Source organism: Xenopus laevis, chromosome 7S (assembly GCF_017654675.1).
Source record: "Xenopus laevis strain J_2021 chromosome 7S, Xenopus_laevis_v10.1, whole genome shotgun sequence".
Lineage (NCBI taxonomy): Eukaryota > Metazoa > Chordata > Amphibia > Anura > Pipidae > Xenopus > Xenopus laevis.
Window position 1 is genome coordinate 107,911,053 of NC_054384.1, and position 22,154 is coordinate 107,933,206.

Here is a 22,154-nt window from a genome sequence, read left to right on the forward strand (position 1 = left end):
GTTTATTTTTATATAGAGAAATGTCTTTCTATAGCAAACTGCAGTTATTGAAATCAGTAATTAATGTTAAATGAGCTCTTGGGTCATTATGTTGTCTCCGAGACTCCCCTGAGAAAGAAGGTTAAGAAACCCTTTTATTGAGAAAACAATATGGCAGCTCCCACCCATATGTATAAATACAAACACAGAGACAGTATTTGCTGAGCACCAACAGATGTATTGTATTTTACTGCTTTAAGGATAAGTAAACCTTTAATATAAGTGAATGTAACATTATTTTAAGCACTTTTGTAATTTACATTAATTTTTTTCTATTCCAAGATATTAAAGGGATACTGTAATGGGAAAACATGTTTTTTCAAAACTGGTCAGTTAATAGTGCTGCTCCAGCAGAATTCTGCACTGAAATCCATTTTTCAAAAGAGCAAATGGAGTTTTTAATATTTAACTTTGAAATCTGACATTGTCAGTTTCCAAGCTGCCCCCAGTCATGTGACTTGTGCTCTGATAAACTTCAGTCACTCTTTACTGCTGTACTGCAAGTTGGAGTGATATCACACCCTCCCTTCCCCCCCCAGCAGCCTAACAACAGAACAATGGAAAGGTAACCAGATAGCAGCTCCCTAACACAAGATAACAGCTGCCTAGTAGATCTAAGAACAACACTCAATAGTAAAATCCAGATCCCACTGAGACTGATTCAATTACATTGAGTAGGAGAAACAAAGCCTGCCAGAAAGCAGTTCCATCCTAATGTGCAGGCACAAGTCACATGACTGGGGGCAGCTGGGAAACTGACAATATGTCTAGCCCCATGTCAGATTTCAAAATTGAATATAAAAAATATGTTTGCTCTTTTAAGAATTGGATTTCACCGCAGAATTCTGCTTGAGTAGCGCTATTAACTGATGTGTTTTGAAAAAAAACCAAAACACCACGACAGTATCCCTTTTAGGGAAACATGTAATGTTAATATTAATGAATTGTGATACAACAGCGCCACCTGCTGGTCAGTTTCCCACCAGTCTGACCAGCAAGTAGTCAAGGAAGTTGTCAGGAGAAAGAAAGAGGCTGATGTTCTTCTGCTTAGGAAGGATGTGAGAAAGATTTTTAAAGGGGACCTGTCACCCTAAGAAAATAATTTTCCATCATGTTAGTTGAGCAAAATAAACTTTACTTACACTATATTTATTATATACATTTTGTTCCCTTCAGTCTTGAAATTACACAATCACAGCAAGCAGGCAGCTGCCATTTGGTGGACACTGTTATTAAGACAAATTGTGTATCACCCCCATAATCTTGTGTCTGCACCAGAATGGGGGACCTAATATCCATGCACAGTGCACTACACAATTATAGAGTGTGAGGAGGGAAGGGGGAATGTAACGAGAGTAGTGACATATAGGAATTGCTAAATGGAAAGTGAAAGTAATTGACTGCCCCACCTTTATGACTCAGGCATAGAGGCGGGGCAAATAATATATGATTGACAGCTCAGATATTTAAACACCTTTATAACAGATAAATATGTTTTAATGAAAAAAATTATTTGTGTTCTGTGTTTCATTTGCAAAGGACTTTCATTATGCAGGTTTTTATGTGTGGGCGACAGGTCCGCTTTAAATTATTTTCCTTATCAGATGAACACAGAGCAGCCTCTTTCTCTCTCCTGACAACTTTACTTATCCTTTAAAGGAAGTACTTTACATTTTGTACATCCACTTTGCAGTTGAGAGTACAAGTTGCCCTTTAAATAATGTAAACATGGGGGGAAATTTACTAAAGGGCAAATTTTTGCCTTGGAAGGCTCCGCCACACTTGTCAGGTGGTAATTTGCAGCGAATACGCTCATTCATCAAAATGTGAAGTTACGTCTCGGCAGACGAATGGTGGCGAAGTGTAACCAGCAAAAATTCATCAGCACGAGCATTTCCTAGTGAACTTTCACTTTTACTTTCTGCCTAGTGAAACTTTGTTAGTGCTCTTAGGGCTCTTACAGATGAGCGATTTTACCTGCGCTCCCCTTTGTTCCAGTTTCATGCGTTCAGCCGCAGGGGAGCGCAGGAGTAGACGCACTGAATTCTTTTCAATGTGCCTGTACTCACTAGGGATGCACCAAAGCCAGGTTTTGGCCTTTTTCAACAGGATTCGGATTTGGCCGAATTCTTCTGCCTGAAAATTACATATGAAAATTAGGATTCGGTTCGGTATTCGGCCGAATCTTTCACATAGGATGGTGGATTCGGTGCATCCCTAGTACTCACACAGATGCATGTAAGCTGTGTTCCAACCTGCAACCCAATAATTAGGGATGCACCAAATCCATGATTCAGTTCGGAATTCAGCCTTTATATTTGGGAGGATTTGAATTCAGCCGAATCCTTCTGCCCGGCCAACCGAATCCTAATTTGCAATGTAACTTAGGGACAGGGAAGGGAAATCTCGTGACTTTTTGTCACAAAACAAGGAAGTAAAAAAATGTTTCCTCTTCCCACCCTAATTTGCATATGCAAATTAGGATTTGATTCGGTATTGTATTCGTCTGAATTTTTCGCAAAGGACTCGGGGGTTCGGCTGATTCCAAAATAATGAAATCAGTGCATCTCTACATATAATGCAAAAACTTAAAAAAGTAACAATAAGCATAGAATTGAAGCTCAAGAGCAATAGATTTTTGGCTGCCAGGGTCAGTGACCCCCATTTGAAAGCTGGAAAGGGTCAAGAAGAAGGCAAAAAATTCAAAAATGTGAAAGAGTAATAATAATTATAAAACTGAAGCTCGAGAGCAATAGATTTTTGGCTGCCGAGCTCAGTGACCCCCATTTAAAAGCTGGAAAGAGTCCGAAGAGGAAAAGAAATAATTTAAAACTATAAAATGCAGGCCAATGGAAAAGTTGCTTGGAATAAGCCTATATCATACTAAAAGCTAACTAAAGGTGAACCACCCCTGAAATGAACATTTATAAAATCTATATGAGATGGGCCGTGACCTGCGCTCCCCAACATACAGAATGCTTCACACGTATGACACAATATCGGACAACATGTCTGAGTTTAACCAATGGCCTCGCTGAATAAGCTGTTGACCAATGTCCTTTTAAATAGAAAAAAGTAACAGGCACAGTTTTTGATTTGTTGTTAAAAAGCCCCGATCTCATTTCTTTCATTCAGCTTTGTGTTGCTCATATCCCCGTTGACCACTAGGGGCTCCACCTTCTGTTCTGGGATCTCGTGCGCTTGATTTTCCAGATGGGGCTTGTTCTTGGTGCTGCCGCTGGACAGAAGGGAATTCTCACCTTTAGCGTTTTGCTCCGCCAGTTCCTTGGCGCTGCAGCTCGGGGTCGGCGTCTCATCCGTGTTGTGAAACGTATCATAGTCTACTTCATAAAAGCCTTCCTCCAGGGTCAGGACAGGCATGAAGCGGTGACCCCAGAGCACTTCATTTTCCACGTAAGAACTCCGAGCTTGACACGTCATGCCTGCAAGAAAAAATGTGGGAAAAAATAGAACACTCAAAACACATGCGTGTCTAGTATCCCATAGCAACAATCAACAGGCAGCATTTACCAATTACCTCAAATTGGTGGCTGGTTTATCACATTTATATCATGTGCTTGAATGGCTGCCCCCATGGCTACACAGCAGCTTGTTTATATAAACTATAGTAGTACTTATCTGTTATCTACTGTGTATCCTGTGCTTGAATGGCTGCCCCTATGGCTACACAGCAGCTTGTTTATATAAACTATAGTAGTACTAATCTGTTATCTACTGTGTGTCCTGTGCTTGAATGGCTGCCCCCATGGCTACACAGCAGCTTGTTTATATAAACTATAGTAGTACTTATCTGTTATCTACTGTGTATCCTGTGCTTGAATGTCTGCCCTCATGGCTACACAGCAGCTTGTTTATATAAACTATAGTAGTACTTATCTGTTATCTACTGTGTATCCGGTGCTTGAATGGCTGCCCCATGGCTACACAGCAGCTTGTTTATATAAACTATAGTAGTACTTATCTGTTATCTATGGTGTATCCTGTGCTTGAATGGCTGCCCCCATGACTACACAGCAGTTTGTTTATATGAATTATAGTAGTACTTATCTGTTATCTACTGTATATCCTGTGCTTGAATGGCTGCCCCCATGGCTACACAACAGCTTGTTTATATGAACTATAGTAGTACTTATCTGTTATCTACTGTGTATCCTGTGCTTGAATGGCTGCCCCCATGGCTACACAGCAGCTTGTTTATATAAACTATAGTAGTACTTATCTGTTATCTACTGTGTATCCTGTGCTTGAATGGTTGCCCCCATGGCTACACAGCAGCTTGTTTATATAAACTATAGTAGTACTTATCTGTTATCTACTGTGTATCCTGTGCTTGAATGGCTGCCCCCATGGCTACACAGCAGCTTGTTTATATAAACTATAGTAGAGTTTCTGAAGCAAACACACCAGTTTTACCAATGCAGGGCACCACTACATTATATTGTCATTCCTTTAAAATTCATTTATATATTATACTAATGGAATTCTGAACAATTCACTTTATCATCTAAAGTGGTAGTTTGCCACCCCCATTACTGTTTGTTAATGTTAAAGTTTTGGGGTTTTTCAACTTTGCCTTTCTATCCTATCCATAAAAAGACCAACTGGAAATTCTTTTAAATTCTGTATTACTAAAACCTGATTGTTACGATTCAAAGTGGTAAATCTAATGTAAAGAGTCCAGTCTATAACTGGTCTGTAGTGTAGGCTCCTTCTTTACCCACTGTTGTACCATGGAAACAATATAAACACTGAGTTTTACATATAAAATGGATCACTGATCTCGAGACTCTTCTTCCTTTGCTTGAATAAAGTATTAGGAATGATTTCACAATTGAGGCATATGGTATGGAATGAGCAAAAAAGTCAAATTTCAATTTTAGTTTTTATTTGGAATAGGAACTGGGAAATGTCAGAGTGATTTATTTCCCAATCCAATCAGAATTTCAGCCCTGTACCGACTGGAAATTCATATATTACGCATGTTGCATTCTGAACACTAGGGGTCAGGACTGGCTTAAAAGTGACAGTTTGAGTCAATGAATAAAAAGTGTTGCTTTAAAACCTAAAAACTATGTGTACTATTAGGGGAAATTGTGCCTTGTGAAAAACTATTAACTTCTGGAAATTATAGTTTCTATTTCCTTTCCTGTCTCCCCCTTCCCATTTCATGAAACGCAGTAAAATAATAACAGAAACACCTATAAGACAGGGCGCCCAATTAATGTATTTTATTCTGATTTAGGAATTATTTAAATTACGATTTAGGAATCTGAAACAGAATATAAAATAATCCACGTGGGTCTGGGGTTTCTGTAGCCAACAAAAATTCATATCTAGGTGTTTGATTTATGGGCTGCACTTGTTGCCTCAACACAGGTCTACAGTTCTGATTGGTTGCCTGCTACTCATTTGGGCTCTACAATGTGAACGAGACATATTTTTTTCCTAAGGACTAGTACCTAGAGTGTCAGCTTTAAGAGGTCGCCTTGGGTTCCCCATGATCGTTGTTGGACCGTTCTGGTTTAATCTGACGTTGGGTTGCAATCAAAAGCATCAAAGGAGTCAAGAATGTGGTTCATAAAGCAGCATCGGACCCAAATAACCTCTATAGACTGAGTGTATACCTAGATTCCCTGCTCTACAGAAAGGCAGGACTGTTATTTGCCAGAAAGGAAGTAGAGACAGTGAGGTGCACCAGGAAACATGCTCCCCCCTGCAGCTATAAGGAAGTGACTTCAATGTTTTATTCTCTTGGTCATACAGCCTATGGCTTACCTGTGGCTTCTACCATCCCTTCCAGAATCACCACTATCTCAAACTCTTCTTTCCCCAGCTGATCCTTGGAGATTTCCCAGAAGGGACTCTGCTCATTGAACTCATGGCAAATAATGAGCGGAGAAACCAGAAACAGACGGTCGTCTCCAGTATCAAAACCCACATTGATGTCCGTCTGATTAAGTGGGATGAATTCTCCCTCTTTTGTCTGCTTGGACTTGATCAGTTTCGCTCGGATAGAGGCTTCCACTATATGTGAGTTCCTCAGGTCTCCCACTCTGAACATCAGGCACAGCTTCCCGTCCCTCACAGAAATGACTGCCTGGTTGGAGAACATAAGGGTTTCTGCCCGTTTCTTTGGCTGGGAGATTTTGACAAACATGCAGCCTACCATGAAAGCATTGACGATAGAGCCCAGGATAGCCTGGACCAACAAGAGGACAATGCCTTCTGGACACTTATCTGTAATGACTCTGTAACCATAGCCAATAGTTGTCTCAGTTTCAATGGAGAACAGAAAAGCGGATACAAATCCATTCAACTTGTCCACACAAGGCGTCCAACTGGAATCCTCAATGTGGTCCAGATCTCCACGGATGTAGGCAATAAGCCACCATATAAACCCAAAGAAAATCCAAGTAGTGGTGTAGACCATTGTGAAAACTAACAAGTTAAATCTCCACTTGAGATCCACCAAGGTGGTAAATATGTCTGTGAAGTACCTATATGTTTCCCGCACGTTGCCATGGTGGACATTGCATTTACCATCTTTTTCCACATATCTCTGCCGTCGCCTTTTTCCTGGTTCTGCCATGACCACAGTCCGATTGGTAACCACCACTGGCCCACCCTGGACATGTTTTGGAATCTTGTTGATTCTGTTCTCAACGTCCTGATTCATAAATTTGCAAGAACTCATGTTGACTTCGGAGTGCATGGTGCCTGCAAATTCCTGATCTGTAAAGAGAGAAGAACTTTAGATGATGGCAAGTGGTCAATATGTACTGCACATGGATCTCATGGGGCACATGTATTTATTATTTCTGTTTACAGCTGGAGATGGGCCCGGATAAGACTGAGACTCAAAGTTCTGGATCCTGATAAATCAATCTACATCTACTCAAATGTTCAAGTTGGGCTCAGGTTGGTTCTAGTAACTTCAAATTTAAAGATGGCTACAAAAAAAGAAATAGATGCTTTGATCCCTTTGAAATGTTTTAGCTCTTCGAAAGAGAATCTTAGTCCCTACAAATTAGTTTTACACAGAGAGAGCAGAACTTGGAAGTTCAAGCTGCTTTGATGGTCAAAGGAAGGTTGTGGTTTGTAGTTTAGCTTTACTTCCATTGCATCCAGTGACATAGTCTCAATAAGAAGAGCTGGTAAGTCAATCTTGGCCAATATTTACAATAAAGGGTTACTAAACACAGATTCGGATTGTACTGACAGAATACCAGATGCTCTCAGATAATTATGGACCCAAGGCCTTAAAATTTAGAATGGGTCAAGGATATCTGGTTCCCTGAAGGGCCTCAAGGCACCAACTCAGGTTTTTGGACTTTTTATGAGGGTATGGCTTATTGTGTACAGAAATCATTCCTTGGTAGGCGCACGGCACGTATTGATACCCATTGAAGTATAGTGTGAGACTACAGCTTACTGCACCCATACAACATTCCACACAACACCAGGTGATTATGGACCCCAATGAAGGCTTAAAATATTTAGCATGGACCAAGGATATCAGGTTCTCTGATGGGCCCAAGGAACCACCAACCAGGTTTTTGGACCTTTTTATGGGGGTACAGACAACATACCTTGTGGGTGGTGCCATATTGATACCCTTAGCAGTACAGTGTGAGAGTACAGCTTACTGCACCCACACAATATTCCTTGTTTATACAAATATAATGATAAGTATGGGTTGGAGGGGCCATATTGGCTGACTCGGTGCTCAAGATGATCTGTAAAGTGAGGTCAACTGCCAACAGCTTTTCCGAAGAAAGATCAGAGAGAGGCCAATTATCAGATGCCTTTTAGCTCAACTCCTAGCCGCTATTATTTGTTCCATTCCCTGGAAACTGGAACACGAGCTGAAGTTTTATTAATACCCCTGTAATTGGTGCCTTTCTTTGTGTTGCTGATTGATTGGCACATAAAGTCAGAATTAGGCAGTAACGGTCGGCCTGGATATAGGTGATCACTTCAAACAATCACCGCCCGAAGAACTGACTTCTGCAGCCTGCTGTGTGAGCCCGATTCATTTAAACACATTCGATCCTGAAGTGTTTGTAAATGGTAATTGTATATACTATGTTATTCTGCAGTTCAGAGCCTGCTGTGTATTAAGGGGCCACTGCATATTTTCCTGTTCACATATGCTTAGTACAAGGTAATACATACACTGGCATAGTGTTATGCTATAGTTAAAGGATAAGTAAAACTTTAAAATAAGTGAATGCAACATTGATGAGAATTCTAAGCATTTTTGTAATTTACATTTATTATTATTTTTTTAATTCCAAGACATTAAGGGATACATTTACTGTAAATATAAATGAATGAATTTTGTTCCAACAGCGCCACCTGCTGGTCATTTTACAAACAGTCTGACCACCAAGTAGTCAAGGAAGTTGTCAGGAGATAGAAAAAGGTTGCTCTGATGTTCTGCTTAGGAAAAAAATTAGACACCTTTCTCAAATCTTTCTTAAGCAGAAAGCCTTGTGCCTTTATATGGTCACAGAACCCCTCAGTGACTTCTAATATCCTTATCATTTACAGTAGGGGCTACATTATCCTTATAATACATGAGTGATACTCAGAGTTCCCTGTATAACTCAGCCTGCAGCCTTGTGCCTTTATATGGTCACAGAACAACCCCTCAGTGACTTCTAATATCCTTATCATTTACAGTAGGGGGTACATTATCCCTTATAATACACGAGTGATACTCAGAGTTCCCTGTATAACTCAGCCTGCAGCCTTGTGCCTTTATATGGTCACAGAACAACCCCTCAGTGACTTCTAATATCCTTATCATTTACAGTAGGGGGAACATTATGCCTTATAATATAAACTGATGGCTGGCTGAGACTGATGGTAACTGTAGTTCGGATTCATACCCTTCTGTTTCCCTTCTACAAATACAGTATATGTTGGACTTTCATGATAAAACCGTGAATCGTAAAAACAATCACTTCTGTCTCGCAAATCATCTGAACCGTCTCCTAATTCATTGCTTAGTTATAGAGGCTCTTCATGCAGCCGAGTTCAGCTCCTGTATCAGCTGCCGCTCCCAGATGTTTGAGAGTCTGTTCCAATTAGAAGCAGCGAGTGAGCAGCGGAGCCTCCATTCTCAACGTATAGGAATTCCCCACCCAGAGCCCATGGACCAGAGCTGTTAGAAATGAATTCAGCTGACAGACGCTCCCGAGTTTGAGGGGGGAACCCCGTGGCTTAGACATAACCCATTAGTATCAAATCCGACATGTTGATAGCGGAAGGGCAGAGACAGGGAAGGAAAGTTCAGACAGTTACAGGGGTATCATATGACTTGATATGCCAGCTCTTATCAAGACAATTCATAGATCTCATAAAGGAAAACGGAGCCTTGTCGGCTATATAGACTGGACTGGAAATGGAGTGAAAACAACCAGGTTTCATTTAAAGGAGAAGGAAAGGCTAAAGATAAGTAAGCTTTATCAGAAAGGTCTCTATAAATACACCAGTAAACCCTCAAAGTAATGCTGCTCTGATTCCTCTGTCAAAAGAAACATCAAATTTCTTTCCTTCTATTGTGTACTCATGGGCTTCTGTATCAGACTTCCTGTTTTCAGCTTAAACCTCCAGGGCTTGGGCTTGAGCATGCTCAGTTTGTTCCTCTCTCCTCCCTGCTGTAATCTGAGCCCAGAGCTATGAGTGAGCAGGGAGAGACTCAGGTCGGAAGTGATGTCACAACAAGCTAACACGGCAGCTGCTATCCTAAAAAACAGAGTCGTTTACTCAGCTATGATAAAGCATTCTACAGAATAAATAAAGTGTTATAGCTTGTACTATTGTGGCTAATCGGTAGCTGCTTCAGTAGCTTTCCTTCTCCTTAAAAATGGCACGAACACAAACCTTACGGGGGTTATTTATTAAAGTCCGAATGCCAAACACTTGAATTTGAGTTTTTTTAACTATATAATCTGAACTTTTAGTGAAAAAAATCCTACATGTTTTTGGGATTTATTTAGAAAAAGTCTAAATCCGAAAATCCAGCATCTCAGACCTGCTGATATATCCTGATCTGCGCTGGGTTTCGTGCAATGATCCAAAGATTGTGTTTTTTGGGCAAAAACCTGGAAAGAGTTTTCGGGTGGAAAACCGAAAAATTTGTACTATATGAATTAGTATGTATGTATGAGCTCAGTGGGACTGCAGGGTTCTGATTCTTATGTATAACATGCCAATAAACCCCCCCAGGTCCCACTCCATACTCTCTATAATACATGAATTATTCAAGGCAGAGGCTTTGGCATGGGGGTGTTATTACAGATAAATCATTTATTCTCTTTTTGAATATAAAGTATTTATTATTTCCCACCTGCTTGGAGGTGTAAGGTTATGTCAGCAGCTGCTGCTCCCCTTTTCATTCAGTAGTAATCAATCAAAATAATTTATATTATAAGGGATAATGTATCCCCTACTGTAAATGATAAGGATATTAGAAGTCACTGAGGGGTTGTTCTGTGACCATATAAAGGCACAAGGCTGCAGGCTGAGTTATACAGGGAACTCTGAGTATCACTCATGTATTATAAGGGATAATGTACCCCCTACTGTAAATGATAAGGATATTAGAAGTCACTGAGGGGTTGTTCTGTGACCATATAAAGGCACAAGGCTGCAGGCTGAGTTATACAGGGAACTCTGAGTATAACTCATGTATTATAAGAGATAATGTACCCCCTACTGTAAATGATAAGGATATTAGAAGTCACAGAGGGGTCTGTGACCATATAAAGGCACAAGGCTGCAGGCTGAGTTATACAGGGAACTCTGAGTATCACTCATGTATTATAAGGGATAATGTACCCCCCTACTGTAAATGATAAGGATATTAGAAGTCACAGAGGGGTCTGTGACCATATAAAGACACAAGGCTGCAGGCTGAGTTATACAGGGAACTCTGAGTATCACTCATGTATTATAAGGGATAATGTACCCCCTACTGTAAATGATAAGGATATTAGAAGTCACTGAGTGGTTGTTCTGTGACCATATAAAGGCACAAGGCTGCAGGCTGAGTTATATAGGGAACTCTGAGTATTACTCATGTATTATAAGGGATAATGTACCCCCTACTGTAAATGATAAGGATATTAGAAGTCACTGAGTGGTTGTTCTGTGACCATATAAAGGCACAAGGCTGCAGGCTGAGTTATACAGGGAACTCTGAGCATCACTCATGTATTATAAGGGATAATGTACCCCCTACTGTAAATGATAAGGATATTAGAACTCACTGAGGGGTTGTTCTGTGACCATATAAAGGCACAAGGCTGCAGGCTGAGTTATACAGGGAACTCTGAGTATCATTCATGTATTATAAGGGATAATGTACCCCCTACTGTAAATGATAAGGATATAAGAAGTCACTGAGGGGTTGTTCTGTGACCATATAATATAGAACTGAAGTTGTCAGAGGGGCCCGGCACACTCCAAACCCCATCCTCCTGACCACTTACCGTCCTAACTCTGGTAGCCTTAAGGTATGAAGATATAATTAATCCTTATTGGAAGCATAACCAGCCTATTGGGTTTATTTAATGTTTATATGATTTTCTAGCAGACTTAAGGTATGAAGATCCAAATTATGGAAAGATCCATTATCCAGAAAACCCCAGGTCCTGAGCATTCTGGATAACAGGTCCCATACCTGTATAAGGAAATAATTCTAATTTTTAAAATTGATTTCCTTTTTCTGTGTAATAATAAAACAGTAGCTTGTACTTGATCCCAACTAAGATATAATTAATCCTTATTGGAGGCAAAACCAGCCTATTGGGTTTATTTCATGTTTATATGATTTTTAGCAACCTTAAGGTATCGGTATCCAAATTATGGAAAGTACGAGTACTTTTGATCTCCATACTTTGAGTCAACTAAAAAAATGTAAACATTAAAAAAACCAAATAGGATTGTTTTGCTTCCAATTAGGGATGCACTGAATCCTCTATTTTGGATTCCGCTGAACCTCCGAATCCTTTGCGAAAGATTTGACTGAATAACAAACGGATTTCCGAATCCTAATTTGCATATGCAAATTAATGGTGGGAAGGGGTAACAATTTTTACTTCCTTATTTTGTGACAAAAAGTCATGCGATTTCCCTCCCAGTAAATCCAAATTAGGATTCGGATTCGGTTCGGCTGCCCAGAAGGATTCGACAGAATCCGAATCCTGCTGAAAAAGCCCAAATCCTGGCCGAATCCTGGATTCTGTGCTACCCTACTTCCAATAAGGATTAATTATATCTTAGTTGGGATCAAGTACAAGTTACTGTTTTATAATTACACAGAAAAAGGAAATTATTTTTTCAGATTATTTGCTTATAATACACAAAAGCCACGAATATCTTGTAAATTATATCCTTATAAACGGTGAGTAGTGATGTCATAGGTTATAAACGGTGAGTAGTGATGTCATCAGTTATAAATGGTGATTAGTGATGTAATTTATGTCACATGACTCACTAAAATATGTGTATTATAATTAATAAAGTGCCGCCAGTTGTAAATTATAAGGATATTATAAGTTACCTTGGAGTTCCATGAGCTGTATAAAAACACTCAACCTCATGTTTTTATATGGTCATGAAACTCCTCGGTAACTTATAATATCCTTATATTTTACAAGAGGGGGTACTTTATTCACTATATAATGAAGTCTATGGGGGGTGGCCTTCCTGTAATTCTGAGCTTTCTGGGTAATAGTTTTCTGGATAACAGATCCCATTCCTGTATATGGAAATGGCTCTGGGATAGCATTAAGGAATTTGTGTATAAAATGTCTTTAATTAGCCCCAAACTAAATAGAAGTATCCTCCTTGTATGCCAATAGATGAAATGAACGATTAATGGAAAATCATTGCATTACTCAATGTCAATTGATTTCAGCCACAGACAATACGTTTTAGGTTTAATGGTTGTGTCCCCTTTAAAAACCTCCCCGCTGGTGCAGTATGAGAATAATATGTTGCAGTGATATAGATATTTTCTGTGCATAGTTCATTTACTTCTCAGCTTCATTTCCACATGGGCAGGAGACCTTCATCCATCTCCTCCTGTGGGTCGTATGGTTTAATGTGGCTCTTCTATAAATCAAACGCTTGGATCTCTGTGTGTGGGGAGAATAAGCCAAATTTATTCATTTCCCAGCTTGTCCTTTCCAATGTTGGGCTGCTGAGTAGCAAGTCCTGCTCTGACGCAAAACACTTCTATACATGACTTATTTCAAGAGCTGCGTGTTTCTGAAGAACGTTTCACAGCAATATTTTTTTAATAGCCTTAGTAATCTTTCTATGACTCAGTTTTCATAAAATGTAGTGGTTCGGTTTTCCCTTTATTTGCTTAACTGAACACTGACAGAATGTTCTGTTATACAGATAGCTAGAATCTCAGCTGCCATAAAGCAGGACAGGACTGCTGCTTACAATGGGGATCAGATAGGATCTGTGCAGCCACTGGGACAGAATGTTCTGTTATACAGATAGCTAGAATCCCAGCTGCCATAAAGCAGGGCAGGACTGCTGCTTACAATGGGGTTCAGATAGGATCTGTGCAGCCACTGGGACAGAATGTTCTGTTATACAGATAGCTAGAATCCCAGCTGCCATAAAGCAGGGCAGGACTGCTGCTTACAATGGGGATCAGATAGAATCTGTGCAGCCACTGGGACAGAATGTTCTGTTATACAGATAGCTAGAATCCCAGCTGCCATAAAGCAGGGCAGGACTGCTGCTTACAAAATGATATCAGATAGGATCTGGATCTGTGCAGCCCCTGGGACAGAATGTTCTGTTATACAGATAGCTAGAATCTCAGCTGCCATAAAGCAGGACAGGACTGCTGCTTACAATGGGGATCAGATAGGATCTGTGCAGCCACTGGGACAGAATGCTCTGTTATACAGATATCTCAGCTGCCATATAGCAGGACAGGACTGCTGCTTACAATGGGGATCAGATAGGATCTGTGCAGCCACTGGGACAGAATGTTCTGTTATACAGATAGCTAGAATCTCAGCTGCCATAAAGCAGGACAGGACTGTTGCTTACAATGGGGATCAGATAGGATCTGTGCAGCCACTGGGACAGAATGTTCTGTTATACAGATAGCTAGAATCTCAGCTGCCATAAAGCAGGACAGGACTGCTGCTTACAATGGGGATCAGATAGGATCTGTGCAGCCCCTGGGACAGAATGTTCTGTTATACAGACAGCTAGAATCTCAGCTGCCATAAAGCAGGACAGGACTGCTGCTTACAATGGGGATCAGATAGGATCTGTGCAGCCCCTGGGACAGAATGTTCTGTTATACAGACAGCTAGAATCTCAGCTGCCATAAAGCAGGACAGGACTGCTGCTTACAATGGGGATCAGATAGGATCTGTGCAGCCACTGGGACAGAATGTTCTGTTATACAGATAGCTAGAATCTCAGCTGTCATAAAGCAGGACAGGACTGCTGCTTACAATGGGGATCAGATAGGATCTGTGCAGCCACTGGGACAGAATGTTCTGTTATACAGATAGCTAGAATCTCAGCTGCCATAAAGCAGGACAGGACTGCTGCTTACAATGGGGATCAGATAGGATCTGTGCAGCCACTGGGACAGAATGTTCTGTTATACAGATAGCTAGAATCTCAGCTGCCATAAAGCAGGACAGGACTGCTGCTTACAATGGGGATCAGATACGATCTGTGCAGCCACTGTATGGAGATTTCCCCCTGGCTGCCATTAGATCTTGGGAGCTGCAGTTCAACATAAACCAGAGGGTGCAGCTTGGACAGTTCTCGTGACGTTTTCTTTAACATTGATTCTACACGCAGTTTGTTTCTATAACATGGGACCAGGCAGTTGCTGTTGGTCTCACCTCTCAACCAAGTCAGCTTTGCCCTTTCCAGACCTAAAAGACTGCAAGCTTTTGTGCACAAACACATGTCCTGAGTTAGCCCTGCATTCCCAGCAGCAGCAGCAGCAGCACACAGATCAGTATAGAGGGAACATTGCACACAGGAGCTTAATAAGCAATCACTGCCGCCTCACTGGCATGTCGAGTACTTAATGGCTCTTAATGGTTCAACACACACATATATTATATATATATAAAGTTTACATGAAACTACATTTTAGATGTAATATTTATTAATGCAAATGTATGGTCTCCATGGCTACCAGCCCCGAAACAGTCACATGAATATTTAAGGTGCCACCGACATAAATAATGATGTGAAAGAACATTTCCTCTCCTTTGCCTTTTGTCTTTAGAGTTATTTTGGGTATAGAGTATATCTTGTACACTTATTTATATATCTATTTCTCTGTTATCTATGTATTATCTATATCCATCAGTTATCTGTCGTCTATCAATCTATTACCTATAAACCTATCTGTCATCTATATATCTGTCATATAACATGATGTAAAACAGAAGTGCCCAAAAGTTAGATTCGCATCTCTCAGTTGACCTTTAGCTGGTGATCAGTAAATCTCAAGACACTGTCCACAAACAGCTTGTCTATGTCACCCTCCTGTTTTATTCTTTTCAATCAGATATTTATTATATTAAGGTCACATAAGAAATAGTTGTTTGTTAAATATAACAATGTACATTTTCCCATAAATCAGTATTTAAGTAATATTTTTCATGGAATATAATGCTAACAGAGCTTTTATGCAAGTAGATCATAATGGGACAACATCACTAATAGTAGATCTCACATTATTAAAGTATCTATCTATCTATCTATCTATCTATCTATCTATCTATCTATCTATCTATCATCTGTCTGTCTGTCTGTCTGTCTGTCTGTCTGTCTATCTGTCTGTCTATCTGTCTGTCTGTCTGTCTGTCTATCTATCTATCTATTATCTGTCTGTCGTCTATCTGTCGTCTGTCTGTCCGTCCGTCCATCTATCTATCTATTATCTATCTGTCATCTATATATTATCTATCTATCTATTATCTATCCGTCTGTCTGTCTGTTTGTCTGTCTGTCTGTCTATCTATCTATTATCTATCTGTCATCTATATATTATCTATCTATCTATCTATCTATCTATCTATCTATCTATCTATCTATCTATTATCTATCATCTATCTGTCTGTCTGTCTATCTGTCTGTCTATCTATTATCTATCTGTCATCTATATATTATCTATCCATTATCTATCTATCTATTATCTATCTGTCTATCTGTCTGTCTGTCTGTCTGTCTGTCTGTCTGTCTATATATCTATCTATTATCTATCTATTTATCTGTCTGTCTGTCTATCTATCTTCTATTATCTATATACCTAACTGTCATCTATCTATCTGTCATATAATATGATGTAAAAGAGCATTTCCTTTCCTTTGCCTTTTGTCTTTATGTATGTAGAGTTAATTGCCTGTAATTTATCTAGCTATCATCTATATACCAATCTGTCATCTACCTATCTATTATCTATATACAGATCTAATATCTAACTTTCTATTATCCATCTCTCTGGTCACCCAGTGACAGTTCAAGTACCTTCAATGTGCCTATTGATGTTACCAGTCCTCATGAAATATAAATAATACATGTGATTTTCTATCTGTTTAGAAGCGAATGACAGACATCTGGTATGTTAAGGATCATTCAATGTCAGCCTTAGATTTATGGATTTCACACACTTTAATGACAGATTGAGTGGGAAACCAGATGGACCTGACAAGGGACACACTTCTCTACTCGCCCACGTGGCTAGCGACCCTGGCTAGTGCTTTATAGATTTGGAATAATAATGGCTCTGTTCAGAGTGGCTCAGTGGGTCCCCCGTCATAGTGACAAAAGTAATTAATAGTAAGACAAATCTTAAGTTACAAAACTGACTGAAATGAATATCACAGTGTTTAGTGCTAATAACACCCGTTTTCAACAAGAGAACAAACAGTTCAACCATGACAAATTACTGACTTGGGAGCATTGCTTATTCAGCAACGAGAATATATGGCAAATATAATTATGTAAGAAAACACGGTGGTTTAATAACGCTGGGAGCTACAGTATTTTGTCAGGAGACCAAAGCAATCTGCTATCTTTTCAGAAAAATAGCAAAGTTCAGCAGTGCAGAAGTAGCTATTTATTTGAATAAAATATAGAGGTTTTAATAACATTAGAAATATTTTTGCGAGGGGAGTAAAGGTGTTGGCATGTCCGATTAATGGCCCATGAGAGCCACAGAGTTTTTCAGCAATGTGGAAGCCTGACCCATATGAAACACAACAGTTCATCCTTGATTTAATGAGGAGGATAAAAGAGTTGTACTTTATAGGCCTATGAAATGAATGACATACAGTAGTTTGTTATATCATTGCAGAAAGCTAATATTTGTATGAATTCAGGCCAGTTCAGTCATGCCAGTGGCTCTTTTAAGGAAGAGAACAAAACAGTTCAATGGTTGTGGAGTTCAGACTTGGGAAATAACACGGCAATGGCAATGACAAACTATAACGAAAATATAAGGCCATTCAACATTTATATGAAGGAGATGAGCAGGGAAAAGCACAGCAACAACAGTGGGGTTAAGAAGGGGTTAAAACAGTTAAACAATATCTTGATAACTATACGTACGACCTGTATACAGTATATGTATATATGCCTATGCAAAATTTGCCTTAAAGCGAAACTGTCATGGGAAATGTTTTTTTTCCCAAAACATATCAGTTAATAGTGCTGCTCCAGCAGAATTCTGCACTGAAATCTGTTTCTCAAAAGAGCAAACAGATTTTTTATATTAAATTATGAATTCTGACATGGGGCTAGACATATTGTCAGGTTCCCAGGTGTCCCCAGTCATGTGACTTGTGCTCTGATAAACTTTAGTCCCTCTTTACTGCTGTACTGCAATTTGGAGTGATATCACCCCCCTCCCTCCCCCAGCAGCCTAACAACTAGGGATGCACCGAATCCAGGATTTGGTTCGGGATTTGGCCAGGATTCGGCCTTTTTCAGCAGGATTCAAATTCGGCCGAATCCTTTTGCCCATCCAAAACGAATCCGAATCCTAATATGCAAATTAGGGGCAGGGAGGGAAATTGCTTAACTTTTTGTCACAAAATAAGGAAGTAAAAAATGTTTTCCCCTTCCCACCCTTAATTTGTATATGCAAATTAGGATTCTGATTCGGTTTGGTATTCAGCCAAATCTTTCCCAAAGGATTCGGGGGTTCGGACAAATCCAAAATAGTGGATTTGGTGCATTCCTACTAACAACAGAACAATGGGAAGGTAACCAGATAGCAGCCCCCTAACACAAGATAACAGCTGCCTGGTAGATCTAAGAACAGCACTCAATAGTAAAATCCAGGTCCCACTGAGACACATTCAGTTACATCGAGTAGGAGAAACAACAGCCTGCCAGAAAGCAGTTCCATCCTAAAGTGCTGGCTCTTTCTGAAATCACATGACCAGGCAAAATGACCCGAGATGCACCTACACACCAATATTACAATTATAGAACATTCTGGGAGAGATATAACTACTCCGGCACCACTATACCAATGCACAAATATATTATTCTTTCCCTTGGCCATATTAAGTTAGATTTAAATCAACTTCCCCATTACGGAATTTATTGATAAGTCAGAAATATATTTCAAATATTGCAAATTAGAAATACAAGTGCAAAGCACCATGTTTTAGCGCACAGTGTTCCTTGCTCATGTTGGGAACAAATCTTGGTTCCTGTGATATAAAAAAGCAAAAGATTTAAATCTCTATAATAATTTTGGTGCAATCATTCAATATCAATACATTTTCTGTGCTAATAATGAACATTCCTTGTGCCAAATTCCATTACAGGTGTGGAATCTTTTATCCGGAAACCTGTTATCCAGAAAGCTCTGAATTACGGAAAGGCCATCTCACATAGACTCCATTTTATCCAAATAATCCAGACTTTTATAAGTGATTTCCTTTTTCTGTGTAATAATAAAACAGTCGCTTGTACTTGATCCCAACTAAGATATAATTAATCCTTATTGGAAGCAAAACCAGCCTTTTGGGTTTATTTAATGTTTACATGATTTTCTGGTAGACTTTAGGTATGAAGATCCAAATTACAGAAAGATCTGTTTTCCGGAAAACCCCAGGTCCTGAGCATTCTGGATAACAGGTCCCATACCTGTATATAATAAAAAAGCCAATATTTACCACCACTGTTACCTGAATCACTTGCCCATATCTGCTGTCTCACCCATACTTAATAAATAATAAATCACACTCTACTTATTCCACTGCTCTTTCTTGGAATAAATATGTAATGGCATAAGTTGATCTTCCCTACCCTGAAAGTACAACACGTTCCACCCCTGCTCACAAGCCTATAAAGAACAGTTCTGTGTGATCCCTACTGGGACAAGTGATGGGTGCAGAGGAGCTGACAGATTGCTGCAATTTCTCACCCCAGGAACGGCAATAATGATAATGAAAACCCGGGTTCCCCGAGGGACGGCTATTTGCATAGGGGCTGCACAGGTTATAGGAATAATGATATAAGCAGCAGGAGAGAATAATAGCAATTTCTTGCTCAAGGTTGGAGGTTTTGAACGGCTATCAGCAAATTATGGGCAGACAGACCAAGTATCAGAGAAAGGGCATAGACTTCTGCTGCTGGAATACCATTCCCATCCAGTGGTATCTACTACTACTACTGTAACATCTATTAACAGCCACTAAATGGGGCCCACAGAATCTCCTTGTAGGCCTTTAATGATAGAATGATACCCAAAAAGAAGCACATTAGAAGGGGTAAAGGTAATACATCTTTAAAGGTTTAATATTTCCTCCTCCTTAATTTGATATTTCCTCAGGGCAAATTTTAGTAAAAACTACCCCTCAACTGGATAGTATGGGATTCATATACTAATACTTCATTCATATACTAATACTTTATTCATATACTAATTCTTCATTCATATACTAATTCTTCATTCATATACGAATACTTCATTCAAATACTAATACTTATTCATATACTAATACTTCATTCATTTACTAGTACTTCATTCAAATACTAATACTTTATTCATATACTAATTCTTCATTCATATACTAATACTTTATTCAAATACTAATACTTTATTCATATACTAATTCTTCATTCATATACTAATTCTTCATTCATATACGAATACTTCATTCAAATACTAATACTTTATTCATATACTAATACTTCATTCATTTACTAGTACTTCATTCAAATACTAATACTTTATTCATATACTAATTCTTCATTCATATACTAATACTTTATTCAAATACTAATACTTTATTCATATACTAATTCTTCATTCATATACTAATACTTTATTCAAATACTAATACTTTATTCATATACTAATACTTTATTCAAATACTAATACTTTATTCATATACTAATTCTTCATTCATATACTAATACTTTATTCAAATACTAATACTTCATTCATATACTAATACTTTATTCAAATACTAATACTTTATTCATATACTAATACTTCATTCATATACGAATACTTCATTCAAATACTAATACTTTATTCATATACTAATTCTTCATTCATATACTAATACTTTATTCAAATACTAATACTTTATTCATATACTAATTCTTCATTCATATACTAATACTTTATTCAAATACTAATACTTTATTCATATACTAATTCTTCATTCATATAATAATACTTTATTCAAATACTAATACTTTATTCATATACTAATACTTTATTCATATACTAATACTTCATTCATATACTAATGCTTTATTCATATACTAATTCTTCATTCATATACAAATACTTCATTCAAATACTAATACTTTATTCATATACTAATTCTTCATTCATATGCTAATACTTTATTCAAATACTAATACTTTATTCATATACTAATTCTTCATTCATATACTAATACTTTATTCAAATACTAATACTTTATTCATATACTAATACTTTATTCATATACTAATACTTTATTCATATACTAATACTTCATTCATATACGAATACTTCATTCAAATACTAATACTTTATTCATATACTAATTCTTCATTCATATACTAATACTTTATTCAAATACTAATACTTATTCATATACTAATTCTTCATTCATATAATAATACTTTATTCAAATACTAATACTTTATTCATATACTAATACTTTATTCATATACTAATACTTCATTCATATACTAATACTTTATTCATATACTAATTCTTCATTCATATACAAATACTTCATTCAAATACTAATACTTTATTCATATACTAATTCTTCATTTATATACTAATACTTTATTCAAATACTAATACTTTATTCATATACTAATTCTTCATTGATATACTAATACTCTATTCAAATACTAATACTTTATTCATATACTATTACTTTATTCATATTACTAATACTTCATTCATATACTAATACTTTATTCATATACTAATTCTTCATTGATATACTAATACTTTATTCAAATACTAATAGTTTATTCAAATACTAATAGTTTATTCATATACTAATACTTTATTCATATACTAATACTTTATTCATATACTAATACTTCATTCATATACTAATACTTCATTCATATACTAATACTTTATTTATATACTAATTCTTCATTCATATACTAATACTTTATTCATATACTAATACTTTATTCATATACTAATACTTTATTCAAATACTAATACTTTATTCATATACTAATACTTCATTCATTTACTAGTACTTCATTCAAATACTAATACTTTATTCATATACTAATTCTTCATTCATATACTAATACTTTATTCAAATACTAATACTTTATTCATATACTAATTCTTCATTCATATACTAATACTTTATTCAAATACTAATACTTTATTCATATACTAATACTTTATTCAAATACTAATACTTTATTCATATACTAATTCTTCATTCATATACTAATACTTTATTCAAATACTAATACTTCATTCATATACTAATACTTTATTCAAATACTAATACTTTATTCATATACTAATACTTCATTCATATACGAATACTTCATTCAAATACTAA

General features: G+C 37.6%; 1 protein-coding gene across 1 annotated transcript in view; it reads right to left on the bottom strand.

Annotated features, from left to right (window-relative positions):
* Positions 1 to 3,039: 3,039 nt before the first annotated feature.
* The window catches only part of LOC108697908 (G protein-activated inward rectifier potassium channel 4-like), a 48,823-nt gene continuing 29,708 nt past the window's right edge, over positions 3,040 to 22,154 (bottom strand). The window contains exons 2-3 of the mRNA XM_041571723.1: positions 5,836 to 6,792; positions 3,040 to 3,482 (exon numbers count right to left, since the gene is read on the bottom strand). Coding sequence (XP_041427657.1) covers positions 3,142 to 3,482; positions 5,836 to 6,772 — 1,278 coding nt within the window. The 5' untranslated portion in view covers positions 6,773 to 6,792 and the 3' untranslated portion in view covers positions 3,040 to 3,141. The remainder of the gene's footprint in view (positions 3,483 to 5,835; positions 6,793 to 22,154) is intronic.